The sequence below is a fragment of the Microtus pennsylvanicus genome, chromosome 19 (genome assembly GCF_037038515.1).
Source record: "Microtus pennsylvanicus isolate mMicPen1 chromosome 19, mMicPen1.hap1, whole genome shotgun sequence".
Classification (NCBI taxonomy): Eukaryota; Metazoa; Chordata; class Mammalia; order Rodentia; family Cricetidae; genus Microtus; species Microtus pennsylvanicus.
In genome coordinates, this window is record NC_134597.1 from 13,105,190 (window position 1) to 13,125,085 (window position 19,896).

Below are 19,896 nucleotides of genomic sequence, written 5' to 3' on the forward strand. Positions count from 1 at the left end.
TGAGGTCTTAACCAGACTGAGTCAGGCTCTACACACAGTGATTTACACGCACTATCAGGTACGCAACACAATTAAGCAAAGAAAATTAGTTTTCCCATTCCAAAATCAAGACAATAAGGACAGTAAGATCTCTAGTCACTAGCTAGACAGAAAAAGAACTCTGTACTCCAAGATCTGCAGTCTTCCTTAACAAACATACAAAATCCTCAGTCACATTGGGATTTTCCTGAAACTTTGAATTATCCATCTCATTTCCCTCCCTTCTTAGGAGAAATCAAAAATTCACTCTATTGTATTTGCAATAGCAAACTATGAGACCAGGATGGCACGAGTGGAAAAATGGATATGTAAGTTCAGGTACCTGGTGAATGTCGGTATTTTGTGGCTCTTTAAATGATGAGGCAGGTCAGTGTCTTATGCGTGAAAGAAAGTCAAGTGATGAAAACAAAATGCAGAACAATATATATGGTATGTCCCGCTTTTTAGAGCTCAGCATATGTGTCCACGCAGAGAAGGAAGGGAAAATGTTCTTTTACAACCCGGCTGTGGTCTGAGGAAATGCAGAGTCTGGCAAGAGAGGGGAAGACTCCAGCTACTCTGTGTAGTAAAGTTTCGGGAATCCGAGGACTGTTCCCTGGCAACTGGAGAGAGCAGAGCCGCGGTTCTTGTTTCTGGCGGCGCATTAAAATCACCTGGGGATCATTTGCAGTTCCTTCCCAGGCTGAGTAAATCAGAACCTTGAGGGGGTGGGGCAGGCTTGAAGCCTGAAATGGAGGACTTGCAGTTCTTCAGGTAATTCTGATACACAGCCTGGGTTGAGCGTCAGGTCCCCGGACTTCAGACAGAGGGTAAGGAGTTCCTGCTCCACTGCCGGAGACTGGGGGCCTCTGGAAGGCAGAGCACAAGAGATGGCCTGTGGCAGGGGTGGGCACTGCATGTTTATGGACCGGGAAACTAGTTATCTAATTCCAGTTGTTTCCCACTCTGTGTTTCTAGGATATCTGAATTATCATGAAAAAATTTCCACAGGTAACAATCTCCCCTGTGGCTGATTTGGGGAGAATGAAAGAAGGCGCCCAAAGGTGTGAGACCCCCAATTCAATGGCTTTGTGTGTTAGTAGACCACGCAGAAGAACTGAGTGAGTGGTGGGACACCCCTGAGGTTTTCAGACGCACTGGGTAAAGAGTTAGGGGTCTCCCATTCACAGCTGCTGATGGAGGAACTGGTGACATTTTACTGGATGACAGGAGACTGAATAACCCAATCAGAGCACTACCGTATAGTTACAGTTAAGTCTTCCATGATATATCTAGATGCTTATTCAAAAAATTGCATACAGTAATACTTATTGGCTCTCTCTATCTACGGCTTCAACAAAGTTTGGATTAAAAAAAAATTAGGAGGAACTTCAGGAAATTCCCCCAAATGAAAACTCGAGTTTGTAGATGTGAGCTCTGCGTTGCGTCCACCCCCATGAAGCACAGTGGAGACAGGCTCTGCCAGCCCACACATCTTCAGTCTCCACCGCTCACCGTTTGAGTACTGTTCATGAGCATCGTGTTCATGCATGCAGTATCAGATCTATGATGCTGTGTCCTTACTGAACATGCTCACACTTTCTCTGATCGTTATTCCCTACTCAACATGCCATAACAGCTATGTATCATCTAAATCATCAACTGATGCTAATTGAAGGAGATAAATATGTGTACATATATGTATATATATACACATACATACAGACACATATATGTCATGTGCAAATAGTACACAATTTTATGTAAGGGATTTAAACATCTCAGATTTTGGGTATCCACAGAAGATTCAGAAATCAATGGACCACAGAAAGGGATGAGGGATAATAATGTCGCTAACTACTGTTAACTGTGAGGTCAAGTGCAGGGACGTCGTGGGACTGAATTTTATCCGCTGTCCTGTAGCACAGCCTCCCTGACATGAAGAAGGCTCGTAGGACGAAGGACTAGCTTCAGAGCTGAGATTTAACATCATGTGCGCCTACTCTACACACACACTTCCCCGGATGCCATGTTTTCCTTTTGTCTGACTGCTCTTTCTGCTTGTAGTACATTCTTAACTCCTTGATAGAGCACAGAGGGTACATTTTCGGAATTCTTCAATGTCTAAGGTCTTACTTCGGCCTTCACATTTGATTAATAGCTTGGTTGGGTATAGAATTCTGGATTTGATGATGTTTCTCTCAAGTTCGGAGGTGTAGCCTTCAGGTTCTTAGCCTCCAGTGTTGCTGGTGGGAAATAGGATTTCTTATTGATCCTTTTAATATGGATTTGTTTTGGCTTTTGTTTCACTTTTTTTCCTCACACAAAAAGTCCTAGAATATTTTCTGTGTTCTTGAAGTTCTGAAATAGCACACCTTAGGAATTTTTCCCCAATTTTCCCATTTCCTGACAATTATCAGACTTTTTAAACTTAGATTGGTAGACTTCAGTGCTGAAATATCCTCTTTAAATTTGCCTTTCTGCACTTTCCATAGTCTTTGTGGCATTCTAATTGGTTCATAGACCCTGCAAATACATTCTCTGGGCCTTTTTAATTTTAATTTTTTTTTTAAAAAACTTTTCTTCCTGGCTTGTTGAGGGGGGAAATGCACTAAAGTAACATTTCTAGTTTTTCTCATCTTTTGTTCTTTTATCCCCAGAATGGGGAAATGGACTTGTCCGATTGGTGAGTTTGAAGGAAGGACTAACGGCTTCTCCTCTCTTCTACGGTGGCATCTGCTAGGCTATTAAGAGAAAACACTATGGCCAAGCCTCGCAAACCAGCCAGAGAACTCATGAATGGGATTCAATGCCTTGCCTTTGAAAGGGCTGGAGAATCCACATTCTGTGATCTGTTTGGAAGCACTGTGTGGCACAGGGCTCCATCCCTTGGTGCAGGATTTTTCCAGTCAGCAGTGAAACGGACATGATTGCTTCATCTGTCTGCTCATTCGGTGCCTGGTTTCCAACCCAAGTGAGAAACGGGGGATTGTTTGTGGACCTGCTTAAACTCCATTTGACTTTACTTTCGGGAGAGCACTTAGGTTTCCTCATCCAATTCCGGTCCTCCTATCATCACTATATCAAGACTTCCGCTTTTGCTTACTATTTTCTTGGATCTTGGTGAGAAGACTAATCAGGCTTTGTAAAATTTCTCCTCCCATCTGTAAATTACTGATTTTAATTTGGGAGTCATTTTTCCATTTTATTGCACACACTTTTCCATTGCTCAGTTTATCAATTTTATATCTATCTATAAATATTGTTTTTCTCTTTTTGCTGCCCTCCTGTTAAAGAAGAATCAATTGTAACTCGTTTCTCTCCGGTGCGAGACTGACAGCTTCACTCACAACCTCAGAAACACACCGCCATGCAGTTAGAGCGCCTCTTCTCTGTTGTCTCCTGAAATCTCTCCTAAAAGCTCTCATGTTCTATTCCTGTTTTTGATTCTTACTGAGGGCCATTGGCCCAATCCTGTTAGGCATCCCCTAGTCAATTCCACAGCTCTCACAGATCTTTATAGCATCAAACTGGCCAGAATGATCCTTGAGGACTTCCTCCACCACTGCGTACCAGAAAGCCAGCTGATTTTCACTCTGTGGTGTCCTGTTACCCCGTCACTATAAGCAAGCTCCGGTGCTACAGCTGGTTTAAGAAAGACAGATAAGATAGGACAGTTCCAAGAACAGTAGCCCCCCCCTTATTTTGGTGTTTAGCACTAGTACAAAGAACATTTTTAGCTCAATATATAACCCTTTTTTCTAACATTCTCCAATTGCAGTGTTAAAATCTTACTGATCATATTTTTTGAAACCCTTAAATGTTTGATTTTGAGCATTTTTTAAGTTTTTGACTTAGAGTCTATTTTCTACTTTTAGAATTTAACATTTTAAACTTCCAATTATAAAAAGGAATTCTAGATATGAGCATTCTATATCACAGAGACAAAATTCTGTATGTTAAAAGACAGAGAAAGTAGGCTGGGCAGTGGTGGCACACATCTTTGATCCCAGCACTTGGGAGGCAGAGGCAGGTAAATCTCAGTGAGTTCAAGGCTGGCCTGATCTATAAAACAGGTTTCAGAAAAACCAGAGCTGTTAAACAGAGAAACTCTGTCTCAAAAAAAAAAAATCAAAAGCAAAAGCAAATGAGAGAGAGAGAGAGAGAGACAGAGACAGAGACACAGAGAGAGAACTATAGAAGGATATGCTATACATGCATTGTGTATAAGATTCTATTTTATATTTCTTTGCCCAGCCTGCTATCAGACTATGATAAAGAGGCATAATATTCGTTGAGTTCTTATTTTATGCCAGAGCATGTTATGCATCTAAAGTAACTATTTTATTCAATCAGCACAAGCATGTAAGGTATATTACTATCCCCCTTTACAAGTGAGGATACTGAACTCTCAGAGGCAGCGACCCACAGGCTGTAGTTGAGATATACAGGCAGACAATGCGGACACCTGAGGTGTCACGTTAACTCGCTTGATAGTTTTCTTATCCTGGATGTACAAAACCTTGGGTACATGTTCCCCAGATTCAGTGAGTCCTACAGCTTCCTTCTCACAATGTCTGTGTCTTTAGGTTCAAAAAAGAATTATTTTGCCTATTGTGAACAAACTTCCCTCAACAAGAAGGTTCCCTACATAAACTTTTATGAAAATCAAACAGAAGGAACTACTAAGGTGACGTCATCAGGTTTCCTTAAAGAACAGAAGAATGTTTTACATGTATATTGCCAAGCTTGCAAATTCTAACTTGAGTCATACTAATTTTTCAATCAGAAAAAAAAGACCACCTATTTTATATTACATAAAATACTTGCCAATAATCAATTGGCCTTGCCTTAAAAATCAAATATATAATTTGTTTTAGGTCTCTATGTAGTGAGTACTTATAAACCGAGGCATTTGAAGAAGTGTCGCTGCTCCGGTTTTTAGTTAGTTGTATTTCACAAAGCAGCCAACATATTTCTGGTCCTATCGGTTTTCCTGAGGAAACACACATTAAAAACACATTATTTAATTTCCAGATTGGCTTAGAGCCAAGCGCATTTATTACCAATTAAATCCTTTTGACAGGCCCACATCTCTAAGATAGGAGTTCCTGAACCCCCGAAACAATTTATATCCTTCAACTGTACACGCACTGGAAGCAGGGAAGGCAGGAATGCTTATTAGAGAAAGTGCAATTGGTTAGCTTCTGCAAACATTTATGACGTTCAGTAAGGTCCTGGGACTGCTTCAGTTCTGTCAGCTATTAAAAACAGTGACTGTAGGTGGGCTTGCTTGGGTAGAAAATATAAGGTGTGGGATTTGTATATGTGGGACTTAGCATTCCCATTGACCAACCATCTCAACAATAATTCAGCTGTTATTCTCTAATAACAGAACCTTCATGGAACTGAACTGATTTTGTTAAGAGTTATCCTCTGTTTGAGAACTTTCATTTTGGTTGGGTTTCGGTTCATGTGGTATGAGGAGACGTATAGTGTATCGAATACACACTAATTTGGGGTTTAATGAGACGGAGGCGGGCGCTCACTCCGAAGTCTCAAGATCTGAGTTTTGAGTATTATGGACTAAGGAGATCAGCTGGGAAACAGACTTGCGAGCTGAACTTTGCATCCTGTAAAGATGTTGGAGGGTGTTAATGGGAAGGGCAGGGTGAAGAGGAGGTAAACACAGCTTGGCTCTGCGGTGCAGTTTGGTTTTCCTCCCTTGTTCATTGATATTCCTTTCTTTCTATGAGTAGGGTTTCTTTTTCATCATATTCCAGTTATCTGAAGTCACATCCATTATTTGTTTATTACCTATTTCAAGTGGTATCAGAGCATCTATTTTTTAATATCTTTATTAGAATTTAGATTTTTTTAACCTTAAAGTTCTGCCTATAAGTTATACAATACTGATTTTTGTTATGTTTACTTTGGAGGCATTTCCTGTGGATGAACTTAAAAATGTTTGCTGTTTCTTGGCCTCCCCAAAAGGCCTTGATGCTTCCCCTTTTCAATCTTTGCCTGGTACTTGTTTGGGCAGAATGCTAGAGTCCCTCGTTCCAGAAGGTCCTCCCCTACAAAATGCAGGATAGCAACAGAACTGAATTTTCAGATCACTTCAATTAGTAAATACTCCTGTTTTCTCACATGGAAAATGTACTTAACTTTTAGGTTTTCTTGAAACCCGGTGCATATGTTTAGACATCTTGTTTTCTATGGCAATGCTATAGAAATGTTATAGGCAGCTTGTCCAAGGCTGTGTTCAAGTATTATAGGATTTTGACTTCTTATTGCCCCAGTCAAGAAGACATCTATAGCTAGAAATTGTTCATGATTACTATGGACAAAATTAAGCTTCATTATTACAGAAATCAGTATCAGCAAAGTTATGAAATGCTTTGTTTTATAGTTAATATCAGAGAGCAAGCTATAATAGTCCTGAGACCAATACTTGAGACTAGTCATAAAATTCAAGGAGCTAGAAGAAATCTTGCAATTCTCTTAATAAATCCATTTTTATCATTAATTCAAATATATCATAAAAGGTTTGAACTTTGATACCCATTACTCTTTCAAAGCAGAGTTAAAAGGAATGAAAGAATATGTAATATTGAACTAAAGTATTGTGCTTTTCCAGGGGCATCCAAATGTCTTGGCATAGGTGTGACAAAGATACATGTCCTGTTTTTGGTCTTATTAAGTCTGTAAGTAGCTTCTCTATGGAACCCTGGTCATTCTTCACCTTTATGGTGTTTCTCTATGGGAAATCTCTTGTCTCTAGTTTGTAGGCTTCATGTGGTGCGTGTGTGTGTGTGTGTGTGTGTGTGAAAGAGAGAGTGTATGAGAGCGTGTGTGTGTGTGTGTGTGTGTGTGTGTGTGTGAGTGTATATGTGTGTGAGAGAGAGAGAAAAAAAAGAGAGGGAGAGAATGTGTGTACTGTGTGTGTGAGACATTTATCTCCTCAGCTAACAGCCTCTTCCCTACAATGCCACCAGAGGCAGCTTTTCTTGCACTTTAACGCCACCATTACTCTGACTAAAAGCTATTCCTGTGGTCATGCACTTCTCTCTTCTCTCTGCTTTCTCATCTGAGTCAGTCAGTGCTCCCCAGTGTGTTTGTCACGGTGGCTTTGACAAGCCCTCTTTGGAACTAAGTATCACCCAGTGCGCCCAGACTTGCAGTGTCGTTCGCTGACATTCTGTGAATTTTTCAAATGTGATCAAGTTGCTCAAGTGGAGCTCACAATGACCCATGGCCATGTTTTCAACATTAAAACATCATTTCCCTGTTAGAATCAATTGTTATTATGGAGTCTTTTAAAAAACAAAACAGGTGTCCTTTTGTGTGTGGCATTATGTCTGGATCTTCAATTCTATTCCATTCATCAATGCTTCTGTTTTTATTATGATAAATATTGTAATATTTTGTAATATCTTATTACAATAGCATGTTTTTTATTGCTAAAACTTTTATATTACAATTTGAAATCTAGCTAGGATAGTTATAGACACAAAAGGGGTGAGCACAAAATCTCACCTCTAGTTAGGAGGTGTTTGCGATTGATACCTACTGGGTGCGGGAAATCAGTTTTTATCAGTGTAGTGGCACTGGGTACATCAACCACACTTCCAGGCAAGCCTTGTGCTCAGGAGTAGTTGATAGATATGCTTTGTTGTTGGCTTTTTTTTGTTTCTTATTTGTTTTTGGTCTTTTAAGAGAGAGAAAGAGCACAATTGCATGGATAGGGTGGGAAGGGGTTAAAGGAGTGGAACTTATGATCCAAATAGATTGTGTGGGAAAAATTAAAAACACAACGATTAAACAAGGGGCAACCTCATGTTCACTGAGAGAGTCTGCGAGATGAAGCTGCACAAGGGGAAATGTCCTCACCGAAGCCACCTTCCAAAGACAGGATGCAGCTGCTGTTTTTCTAGAAGGTTCAGAAATAGAGACAACATGGAAATACAGACATGTGCCTACAGGCAGACACAACGGTATTTGAACCCTGAGTCTGGCGTCTCATCATCTGACCATACGTGGGCCCCTTAACTCCTTGTGGGCAATTTCCCACCTGAAATTAGACATATTTGGGCTCCATTTATTCCTGTAAAGATGTGGGAAGACCCTCTTACGGAACAGTTAGGAGGACTCTACAAATCGGCAAAACTATGCTTGTCTTAAATGTGCACTGGGCTGCACAGAAGACGGAATGACTGACTAAACACTAATAACAATTCATGTTCGGTTTGGGCCAGCCTCTCCTACCTGAGTCATAAACAATGTAGGCGCCACTAATGGGAAAGAGACCTCTCTAAGTACCTGCTCCACACCAGAGGCTTGAGCTGCTTGCTTATACCTATCTTCGCATATTCTGCATATTTCATTTAATATTACATCGGGCAAAAACAGCGAGCAAGGCCACTGTTATTGCAAGATGAATGCTGAGGTGAGTCTGACCACTGAATTCCACGTCCTTTCTGTTTCCGCCATAATAAGAGAAGGCTTTGGAGAAAACATTTTTATAGCATTCTGTTATGGAAATTCATATTCTTATGGAAACTTCTAGAGTTGTTAAAGAGCAGTATTTGATTCGATTGAAAGATTACTCTGATTCAGAGTCTCTTAATAAAGTTACCGAACTTGTGGTTATTTCTTCTTAGGAAAAAGAATAGACTAGCCAGGCGGTGGTGGCGCACGCCTTTAATCCCAGCACTCGGGAGGCAGAGGCAGGCGGATCTCTGTGAGTTCAAGACCAGCCTGGTCTACAAGAGCTAGTTCCAGGACAGGCTCCAAAACCACAGAGAAACCCTGTCTCAAAAAAAAAGAAAGAAAGAAAGAAAGAAAGAAAGAAAGAAAGAAAGAAAGAAAGAAAGAAAGAAAAAGAACAGACTACTTTCAAAGCCCCTTACAACAAGGTCGCGGAAGCGAACAAACAGTGGCTTCTGACCTGGTGTTGTTTGCCGGCCATTCACTGAAAATTGTCTTAATTTAACTTGCGAGTCTTCGCAGCATGGCTTCTTCAGACTCACAGCCTGAAGAAACTGCGGAAGAGCATTCTAGAACCAGTTGAACTTACTTCCTAATTCTATTTGGAACCAGAAAACTAGAGTCAATGAAAGACAAACTTCAGGTGAGCATGAAAGCAGAAAAATAATATAAAGTCTTTTGAAAATGGTTAGAAAGAATAATACAGACTTAGATGGTATTACAGAAGAGAAACACATGAGGGTGCTCTAACCAGCTGTCATAATAAATTAATTAACTGTAGTTATTGGGGGAAATTGAGGTCTTATGTGGACGGCAGTGTTGAGTTGTGACTTAGCATTGACTAAACAGATATATCTCAGAACAGATGACTTTTCTTTCAAATAGAATATATTATCCCCCCCCCACACACACCACAATACTCTCATTTTAAAAAGTAGATGGTGTTCTTATCAGACAATTTGGAAAGCACTAAAAAGTAACAGAAGAAGACTCCTGACTGATGTTGCTGTCAGTCCTGGGGGGCTGAGATTTTCTAGAGCTGGGCCAGTTGGAAACTTAGCTCAGGAGGCTGCCTTCAAACACGAGCTCAGCCTGTTCTCATTTTGATCCCACAGACCTTCTGCTGGTGAGAAGGGGGAGTTGGTACCGGGGGCCTAATGACCGCAAGAAGAGAATTAGAGACGCATGTTTATCTCAATACATTTACTCTCATTAAAGTTCATATTCACTGACATCATGCATCTCCTTGGAAAAAAAAATCTGCCCACCCACCATTAATTAAAGCCACATTTTAAAAAGTCAGTGTGTGCACTTTTATTCCAATCAAAAGGAGCCTCCTAAGTTCTGTGGAGTAGGCAGAAGAACATCTGAGGCCCGACAGCTGTTCACCTCTGTGCAGTGAGCAATCACGTGATTTACATTAAAACACTTGTTTATGTAGGACCCGGTACAGAATAGCTAAGATCTATCGTTTTGAAGATTCAGTGTCTAATGAGCTATTAGAAAAGCTTAACATAGATTTTATGTTACACTCTTTCGGATACAATGTTGCCTATCCTTCCAAATAGAGAGATGCAGTTAAAATGCCCCATCCTAATTAAGCAGTGTGCTCCTATCCAAGACACCATGCTTTACAACGTACAAACGCTCTAGCAGTGTCCAAACAAAGGCCAGTATAGATTATTTTTATCTAAATCATTGCGCAAACAGCAGTTCCCAATTGGAGGATTGCACAACCCCAGCCTATACTCTTGGCACTGGTCACTATAAGTCCGCAGCTTCACGCGAATGAAGAATGTTAATGTTTAAGTTCAAAACAGGCACTGTTTGTAAACAGCTCGGGCCACACTAGTCCTATTTCAAGTGCGGAGTGAGAGTCCCTTTCTTCGGCTTCTTTGAAATGAGGTTTGCTCTTTTCAGGAGCGCAGTAAGGGGATTTCATCCAAACGGTTCTGTTCTACGCTTTTCCTGTGCTTTTGCCTATCAGTCCCTCCTCCCCACCTTCCACTTTTTTGCTTATCATTTTTTTTTACAAATTAATATCAGGCATATTTCATGTTTTATTGACAAAAGACAAATTGCAGCTGTTTCTTTTGGCAATTAGATTATCTTTTAGTGGTTTAGACCAAATATTTGTTTATCTCAGCCAGTTTCTACTTTATGACCAAAGGCAGAGATAACAACATTCTGGTTCTCTTGTTGGTCTGGCCAAGATGCCATCTGAGCCATCCTACCTCGTTAATGCCTTGACCATGGGCACTGATGCGGTTTGATACTAGGCTGAAGTGCCTGAGTTCTAGTCCTGACCTCTGACCAATTCCTGGTGAGAACCTTCGAGGCTTCACTTTCCTTATGCACCAAATGGGTATTTGAAAGGCCCTTGCAGACTGGATTCCTATGGACCAGGAGGTTCATCAGGATGAAAGGATAAGGGTGTTTCTTTGGCTCTCTTATTCAGCCAGTAGCATAAAAAGTGGGGGAGGCTTGATAGTTAGTACTGGGTTTGGCTTCCAAAAAAGCCACTCAGGAGACACCATCTCACCAGGCTTGGTGAACTGCTTTCATGGAATATCTAGGAGAAGATGCTCTGGGTATTGGTGCACCCTACAAGTATTCAATATTCTATTGCTATTCAGGATGAAGAACTATCTGGCTGGCAGATGATACCTCCTGCCTGGACTCCACATTATCCAGAGGGATCATAAAATACTTGACTCACTCCAGTGTGCATAGCAATGGGGTGGACTCCTTGACCTCAGCTGTGGGAAGGAAGGCAGGGCATGGGTGGGGATGTCTCAGCCCAGTTGATGGTACTCTTTAGGACAAGTGGCCCTGGGCTGGGGGTACAGTGGGAAGGAAGCTGTGTCTACACCACATTTAGTCAACTCCAGGAAATCTGAAGGTAAGCTCTGTCTTAATGAGTCCCAGTGCCACCGAGTCCTCAAATGAGCAGGAGAGTGGTTCCTACCTTCCTTCCGGCTCTGTTGTTGTGAAGGTTCATCAAGGCTCGGGCATCCTTCCCTTTCCTTTCCTTGGCGTCTACAAATGCCCGGGCGAACTTGATCCCATAGTCAATGTTGTCGCTGCAGCCACCCCAGTCAAAGGTGCCTTTGCTGTCCTTGGCACTTCCTTTCTTCTTTGGGTCGCAGGAACAGGACTTTAATTCTCCTTGGCTACAGGCCCTGGTGATGGCAAATACAACTCCAGCTGAGGAGATGGCGTAAACAAAGGCAGATTCCCGACTACCTGAAACAAAAATGCTTTTCTTAAAAGTGGTCAGAGAGCGTCTCTTCAAGTCTTCCACTTTGCTGTCACATGGTGCATCTCCTATGGTGTTCAAGGATTCTTTTCGAGATCTGAGGCTATTTCTTTAATATGAATCACTTGCACTTAAAGTAGGCTTTGATGCATTTAAATATCTAATGTCCAAAGACAGAGTAGAAAAGATAAAAAAAATAGCCTTGCTCCTGGTTTCAGCACATCACATTCACCCCAAACCCTAGATGTCCCATAAGATGAGGACCGACACGAGTCACTTCGTTTCTCCTTCTATAAAACAGTCTGGATTTAACATCTCTATCATTCATTCCATGGTATGGTTTAGAAGTCATCACAGCTTGGAAAAAAACTGTCAGGACAGATACTATTGCGTGTGACTATAGTGTTGGCTCCTCCAGAGGCTGGGGTGGAAGACTGCTTGAACCCAAGACATGGAGGCCAGAGCAAACAAACACCCTCCCACATCTCTCGGCATTACTGAAGATATTAAGGCAAATTTAACCTACAGACAGTGAAATACTGACATCAAGGACATCTTGGCACTAGAGTGGGAAGAGAATTCAGGCAGCCACCAGCTCCTGGCATTAACCCGGGAGAGCTGGCTTGCCATCGACTCTTACAAGTAATTGGAAGATTGTTGAAGGCGATATGCAATATCCTTGGGTTGCATACTGTGTCTAACTACTAAGGTGATTTCCCTTTCTTCTGGAACACCTGCACTAAACACTGGTATTGGGTCAAAGACAGTGAAAAGCTTTTCCTTTGGTTTTTCTGAAAAGAAACAAATTTACCAGCTATAATTAGACTTGGGCAAGAACCCTTTGGGGGCTTTCGTAGACTTGTTCTTTATTAGAGAGCAGCCTACTTTCACTTGCAGGCCGAGAGGTACATATTTCAGGGCAATAACTACATTAAATTATTTTAATAATCTGTAGTAACTCATAACATAGTGTTGTGGTAGAGTGACAGATATAAGGCTCTTTGGGGGTCTGCGTGCACCTCATTTTTCAAGTGGAACTGTATTTCATTGTTATTAGCATAGCATTTTATTAATGGCTGCTGCAGCAAATATATTAACAATCAAAATAGAGGCTGGACAAGCTAATGCCAAGGCAAGGCGGAAAGCAGAGAACCATTCAGTGGTTCAATCTGTCAAGAGCCGTGTGACTCTTTGAACCACACCAGCTGGGAGAACAGACCACTTTTTCACACTGAAACCTTGCTCGTTTCCACTTGTCAGTTGGCGCTACAGGTTACTGGGCATCGTTTGCAAAATTTGCATTGCTTGTCTCATTATTAAAAACCAGGGACTCAAATCTACACCATATTAGGTGGCACTTACCCAAGCCTTTTAGGAATATCTCCACCCCAAACGCTAACCATCAGAAAAGGGAATCGGTTATTTTCAGGGATAATCACTTAGATGAGTATTTGTCACAGGTAGCAAGCAGTGCTCTAGACAGAGAGGACTGTGAGCTCCCAGGAATGCTTTCAAAAGTTTCAGCTTATGCTCTCCGGCTCCCACATAGGTAAACAGGAACAGAGAGGTGGTGACTAATCTGGCTTGATTTTGTCTACTGACTTTTAGATAAGCAACACTTTCATTATATATCTATTTTTATAGTTTTGAAAAATTCCTTGCTGATAGTTGTCTGTTTTTATCACTGAAAGTCTAGTTTGGGATTTGAAGTTCAGTGTCCATATTTACAGATATCACATGTAGGAAATAATCCCACATGCTTAATGTGTTAGCCACTAATCTTATAGTTTGAGTAAGAAATTTTGTAAGTGAGGAAAAGCATGGAAGATATGCATCATAGCATGTTAGGAACTCACAGTATTTTAAAAGCTGTAGAGTTTTTTAAGGCACAACATTCATTCTCAAGTGATAGCTAAACCATCACATTAACTTATTGACTCAACCAAAAAAATGGTAATTTTCTATAATTCAAGAATAATTTCTGAGCCGGGCGGTGGTGGCGCACGCCTTTAATCCCAGCACTCGGGAGGCAGAGGCAGGCGGATCTCTGTGAGTTCGAGACCAGCCTGGTCTACAAGAGCTAGTTCCAGGACAGGCTCCAAAACCACAAAGAAACCCTGTCTCGAAAAACCAAAAAAAAAAAAAAATTTCCGAAGAAACATCATCTCTCTAAATATATGTTATCAGTTAAACATATTCATTAATGTCTAGATATTGTCACATCACTTTTTGTTTTACCTCCAGATGTTGTAAGTTCATGTAGACATGGAGTGAAGATGTTTTCAGTTAAGTGTTTTAGATGATTCGCTAAAAGGCTGGGTGTGAAACAGTAGTATGTTTTGGGATCTGGCCTTGTAACAAAACAGAATTTGGTCATGGGTTTCTTAGAAACCCTGATTCTTCTTTAGCCCAGCACAACTGGAATAAAGTGCTCATCTAAATGGTGATATGGATGTCTCCTGGTGTGTTACTGTTGGAGTTGCTATCTTTTGAGGTCTGAAACGCACCGAGCAGTACTGGGCATGCAGTCAGGGTTTATTTGGGTTAAAATGCTTTCTTGTATCCTATCTTTACTGTCCTTGTTTTCTTTTGTCTTTTCCTCTTGAAACTTACAAGGATGAACCTTCCTAATCCCTTTTTGTTTTTAAAGCCCATTCTAAAATTTCCGAGGTATCTACTTAAAAGACTATGTTTGGGTTTTTCACTACCTGTGAACGGTAAATTCCAAGTGTTTTAAATAAAATTCATTCTATTTTACTCAGGTCTCTGGGCACATGAGGCAATTGCTCTCCACGTCTCTGTAATCATGGGAGATTTTAGTAGCATAATCATCTCCTTACAGTGGTTCTACCCTTCGTCTTCCTAGATCACCTAAAAGGACATTTACGTTTCTAACAGAGAGTTCTTCGCAACTGTAGATTGAAATGCCCCTCTAAGTAATTAACTGTGAGAAGTCTGTGGATTACTTCATTGGAATTTCATGATTATTTCCAGGATAAGCTGTTGTAGGCCAAATTCAGCCTTCCGCAAACCAACGCAAAATCGCCGGTGACAGTTGCAGGGAACTGAGAAGAAGCTGGCCTGCTGTGAAGAGTGGAAACAAATCCTGGGCTGCTTTGAGGGTTTTAAGTTTTGAGCATCTTGGCAAAGGGCTCAGCATTGTCTGTAGGAAGTCCCCCCGTAGGAAGTCCTTGTTTACCTGAGGCCAAGTCAAAGAGGCCTTGGACCAAGTCAATGGGTTCAGCTTTCTCCCATTACAATCTCTTCCCTCTCAGTGACTCTGCAAAGTGTTCTATGAACTGACCCTCAGCTTTAGCAGAGATGCCATCTTTTGGAACATTTGTTGAAGCTGCTTCCTTTTAGGCCAGTGTCATGGCTCAGCAAGAAGAAGCTGAGTTGACTCTCAGGACCACACAGTGGAAACAAAGAAAGAAACCAGTTTTAAACTTGTCTCCTCACCTCCACAGGCTTCCCTCCCTGCCCCGTAATAATATTTTAAAAACTTAAATAACTTCTTTTCATTTGTGATTTAAGGACTGGTTTTTTTCACCCCTCCATAAGCAAAAAAAAAAAAAAAAAAAAAAAAAAAAAAAAAACTTAAGAGGTCTACAGGTCTATCCAGTATAAATGGGAAGTTCCTCTCCTTTAAATCACTGGAAACTCTTGAATCTATTTTAATCAGGGAAAATACAGCCTGTGATGACTTGGGATGGATATTTGCAAACTGTCTTTAACAAGGGCCAGCACTAATTGATTTACTGGTGAACTAATCTAGGTGAAGTCTTAAAATTCCATGAGGCTGACATTTGCGATTATCCTTTCAAAAATTTGCGATGTCATATCGAAACTCCAAAAGGAATGCTTAAGAATATAGTTCTTAAACTAGAGAATAAAATTGCAGAGTATCACAGTAAATTAACTTTAGGGATACTCTAAGAGCGAGAGTACTACGCCCTTGGGGGATTTTAGAGACATTCATTTATGCATTTGGCCTCATAAAAGCCTACGGCTACGATGATGACATGATAGGAACACCCTCTGCTAAGCATTACCAAGTGCACAGGCTGGATGATTTTCTTGGGAATGGGAGGGAGTAGGGTGGGCAAAAACAAGTGTAAAGTTCTCTGTTTCTGTCTTTCCACATAAACTGTTGTATTTCTAGTCAGACTTCCAACTAACAAATGGGCAGTTATTTCTTGAAGGATGCTCCTCCTGCCAGCATAGTGGATGAATGTTATTTGAAAGTAAAACTTGACTTTAATTTACTTTTTCTGATCATATGAGAGTATATCACTAGCTTTGAGTTACTTTCAAAATTCAGACATTTAAAGACCCCTTGTATCAATTAGAAAACAGTAATTAAATATCCCTCTAAGAGAAAAAGAAATCTCTGCATTCAGGGTCCTTAGTCCTCATTCATAAATATTCTTACTACCTAAAATGTAGCTGGAAAAGCAATAGGTTCTCACTACAAGTTTACCTAGTCATTCATGTAGCAAGTGAATGAAATGGGACCTACGACGCACAGGCACCAATCAAAGTGGAAAAAAGGAATCCAGGCTAGTCTCTGCCCTTGCGGAATTTACATTCTATGGAAAATAGCGTTAAGTAGACACAGAGTGACTCTGACGTGGTTAGTCAAACAAGAGGTCAAAGGTGGTAAGGTAAGATTTGTCTCTCCTCACAAAATTTTCATAGTTATCTTAAGTAATAATGATAGTCTTTGGATGATCAAGAGTTTGAACATACTATTTTGATTTCTGAAAGGCTCCAGCCTCAGAAAGACATTTTTTAAAAAAAAAGTCAAAAGAGTTCTGTGGTTGCTTTTTTGTCTCCAAAGACAAATTTTGATCCCAAATGTTCATGCAGTTTTGAAGTGATGGACAGAGCAAAGCATGGAAGGAGACTAGCCTGCAATCCCTCAGCCCGTGGTCTGTCAACCTGTTCCACCAAAGACACATAGACTTGAGATAGTTCCTTGACTGCTACAGCTCTCATCTCTGGAATGAGATGATGCTACCCCAAAGCACAAACTCACTGAACAGATCGTCACTAAGCACACACAGGGGCTTTGAGCACTGGTGCAGGGAGTTGGGTGAAGGCAGGAGACTCACTTCGAAGTAGGACCCGGCCAAAGAGGCTGTGGTCTCTGTCCAGGGTATTGCAGTTCCAGCGGTGCTGGCGGAACTGATGCTGGCACTCCGCTGTCCACTCAGCCACACCCAGGCCAATAGCGCGCATCACGTCTGGGTGTCGGTGGCACAGCTGCCGCTGGCGGCTCACCAGGCCTGGCACATTGTCACACATCACCCTAGAGGAGCCACTTGTAGCTCTCATGTACCTGGGAGAAACCAACAGAAAGGCAAAAGTGATGTGAAGGGAGCTTGGTGTTCCCCAGGAGGCCAGCATCCAAAGCACTGAGTACGAATTACTTTTCTTCCACTAGCACTAGCAGGCAAGGGAACAATGACCAATGACCTGATCAAAGCTACTTCCAAATAGAGTGCCGACTATCTCCTGGATTTGTGGCCACCAAATGATGCTTTGGAAAGGGAGGTGGAGGTAGTAGCACTGTGAAGATCAGGGCTTGAAGGGGGCGGGGGGCAGTGTGTTTAGGAGAACACAGAAAGAATTTCAAAGAACTCTCTGCTCTCAGGGACTGCCATATGTCTGCTTTTGGCTTTGGAGGAAGCTGACCTTTAGAAGTTCCTCACTCCCATTTGTTTGACCTAAATGTCTTCAAAACTGCCAGCATCGATCCCATTAGCACCTGCTGGGACCCGAGGCTGCCTTCTTCTTACAAACATGGCATTCTTCCCACACGAAAGGGTCCTTAAAATGGTTTTATTTTCTAGCTCTTTTTGGTGCTTATAGAAACTTTTTTTGGGGAAAAAAATCCTTCTATTGTTATCAAGAGCACTAAATATTTGGAAGAGTCAGTCCGATAGCACCATAAAATACTTTTCAAAAAGAAACTTTAAAAAAAAATTGCATCATTATCTCTGGGCAGATGTTCTCCATTAGTCGTGAAACATTTCGAAAGGTACCTTTTGGATAACCCAAGCTGCCACAGGGGTCTTTTGAAGTGATCAAACAAGGGGAATAGCTTCTTCTTATAGTGCCATTATTTTATATGATCATAAAATCCTTACAGCTGTGACAGCTGAGGGACAATGTGACAAAATGCTGGAGCAACGAATAATATTTCTACACAGATGGAAACAGAAATAATCCTTTTATTGAAAGAATGGTCAATCTGATAAATCCTTCTTTGGTCCTGTGTTAGCAAAGGGAAGGCTAAAGGCCTCCCTGTTCAACTCCCTTAGGAAGGAGCTTTCACGCCCTCCCCCTCCTCCCCTGCCCCATTAGCAGCAGTGATTTGAGTGATTTGCTGTTTCTCTCAGGCACTTGGATGTGTAAATAGTCACTGACTTTGGCTGAGAGTCTTACAGTTGTCCAATACAAAAAGATGTGTGTGGGGGATAGCCAATCTTTCTGAACTTTAATATCTACCCCGGTAGTCTATGTACAAGAAAGTTACAGAGATCTCAACTCCATCTCTTTGCAAGGTCATAAAGTTGAGAGGTGGAGACGATTTCTGCATAGGCAGAGACTACACAAAATAAACGATAGATCAGCATACAAAGACAGCAGCCTAGTTACGCCTTAGGAAGACAGTTTCGAGTAGGCTAACATCTTGGGTACCTCAGATCTAGTAGTTTTGCATCAAAGTAATAGTTCCTACCTGGAGGCTGCCTTGTTGGGGTGAAGGACCAGGAATGTGGAAGGACGGGAAATAATACAAAATTCCAGGCTTCAGGTACTACAACTCCAACTGCCTGGACTGATTTATCTTGAGGCAGTTTTTTTTTTTTAGGATGTTGGGGTGGGTGGTGGCTGTTGTCGTTTTCAAGGTGAACAGGCACACACACACACACACACACACACACACACACACACACACACGCACACCGTCTCTACTACAGTTGGAGACCAGGCTAGCACATTTCTCAGCGGAATAAGATATTGGCTGCTTTTGCTGTCATTCAGCTGGATCCAAACATCCAAACATTAGAGCTCTCATTTGTGGGGCATGGGGATGTTTTTGGAGTTGTCAAAGCTAAACTGGGTTTTGGAGAAAAGCAAAGGGGTTAGGCTCAGGATGCTCTGAAAATACCGTGTTGCTCCAGAATTCACAACTACCAGGACTGGGCAACAGCCAGGGAGGGTCTATGCGACCAGTAGGGTCCCCCCTTCCATCTCCAAAAATCCATCAGCACCGCGCCCATATGCGTGGACTTACCACCATGAAGAGCTGACCTCAGGGGTGTGCCAGGTCAAGAGCAGAGGGAGCCAGAGCCAGATTCCACCGAGAGGGACGTTCATATTAACCCCCTTGCGTCTACATCAGGTCAGACTCCGTGTGCGGGCGCCATGCGTGCCCGGAGCAGAAGCGCTCAGCTCCGGGAGCGCCTCGTCACGGCTGCCGGCGCCTCTGCGCCCCCGCCCCCCCGCCGCTCGCGTCTGCGGCTAGTGGTGAGACTCACTGATAAAGTTTCAAAAGACGAGCCCAGCGAGCGATAAAGGGCAGCCGGGACTGCCTCGCCCACAGCCAATTCCCCAGGCGATGCGAGCGCAGGCAGCCCCAAGCTCTGCGTGCCTCCCGCGCACCCTGTCCTTTCGGTTCCCCTCCAGGCGCAGCCAAGGAAGGGGGCGCTACGCCGGGCGGGGCGTGGGGGGCACCAGGTTTTATAGAGGAGTGGGAGAAACGATGGCAAGAGATACCTCCGGGTGAGGAGGGGTAGAGGAGGTTGGTAAACCTCGGGGTTATCCCGAGCATCATTGAGGCAAAGGCACCTTTGGGGGAAGTTCTTAGCCAAAGAGCTTCAATGGGCTAGGGCCACCTCCGGAACATAGACTCCGCTTTGGCAAGGCTAGCTTGAAATCCCTGATCATGCAGCCTTCGGAGACAGCGGGGGGCATGTGGAGGAAATAATTGTGCCCTGGATTCAAGAAAACCAAAAATGATTTTCAACTCATTGTTTCAATACTGGGAGGTAGGACTCATGGGAATTGGGGTCTGCACTGTCTCAGTGGGCTAGGCTGAGAAGGGAGAGCCTAGGCCTCGG

General features: G+C 42.3%; 1 protein-coding gene across 1 annotated transcript in view; it reads right to left on the reverse strand.

Moving 5' to 3' along the window:
* Window positions 1–19,366, reverse strand: part of Wnt2 (Wnt family member 2) — a 40,468-nt gene extending 21,102 nt beyond the window's left edge. The window contains exons 1-3 of the mRNA XM_075953449.1: window positions 19,071–19,366; window positions 16,882–17,108; window positions 11,477–11,754 (exon numbers count right to left, since the gene is read on the reverse strand). Coding sequence (XP_075809564.1) covers window positions 11,477–11,754; window positions 16,882–17,108; window positions 19,071–19,153 — 588 coding nt within the window. The 5' untranslated portion in view covers window positions 19,154–19,366. The remainder of the gene's footprint in view (window positions 1–11,476; window positions 11,755–16,881; window positions 17,109–19,070) is intronic.
* Between the last annotated feature and the right edge of the window lie 530 nt (window positions 19,367–19,896).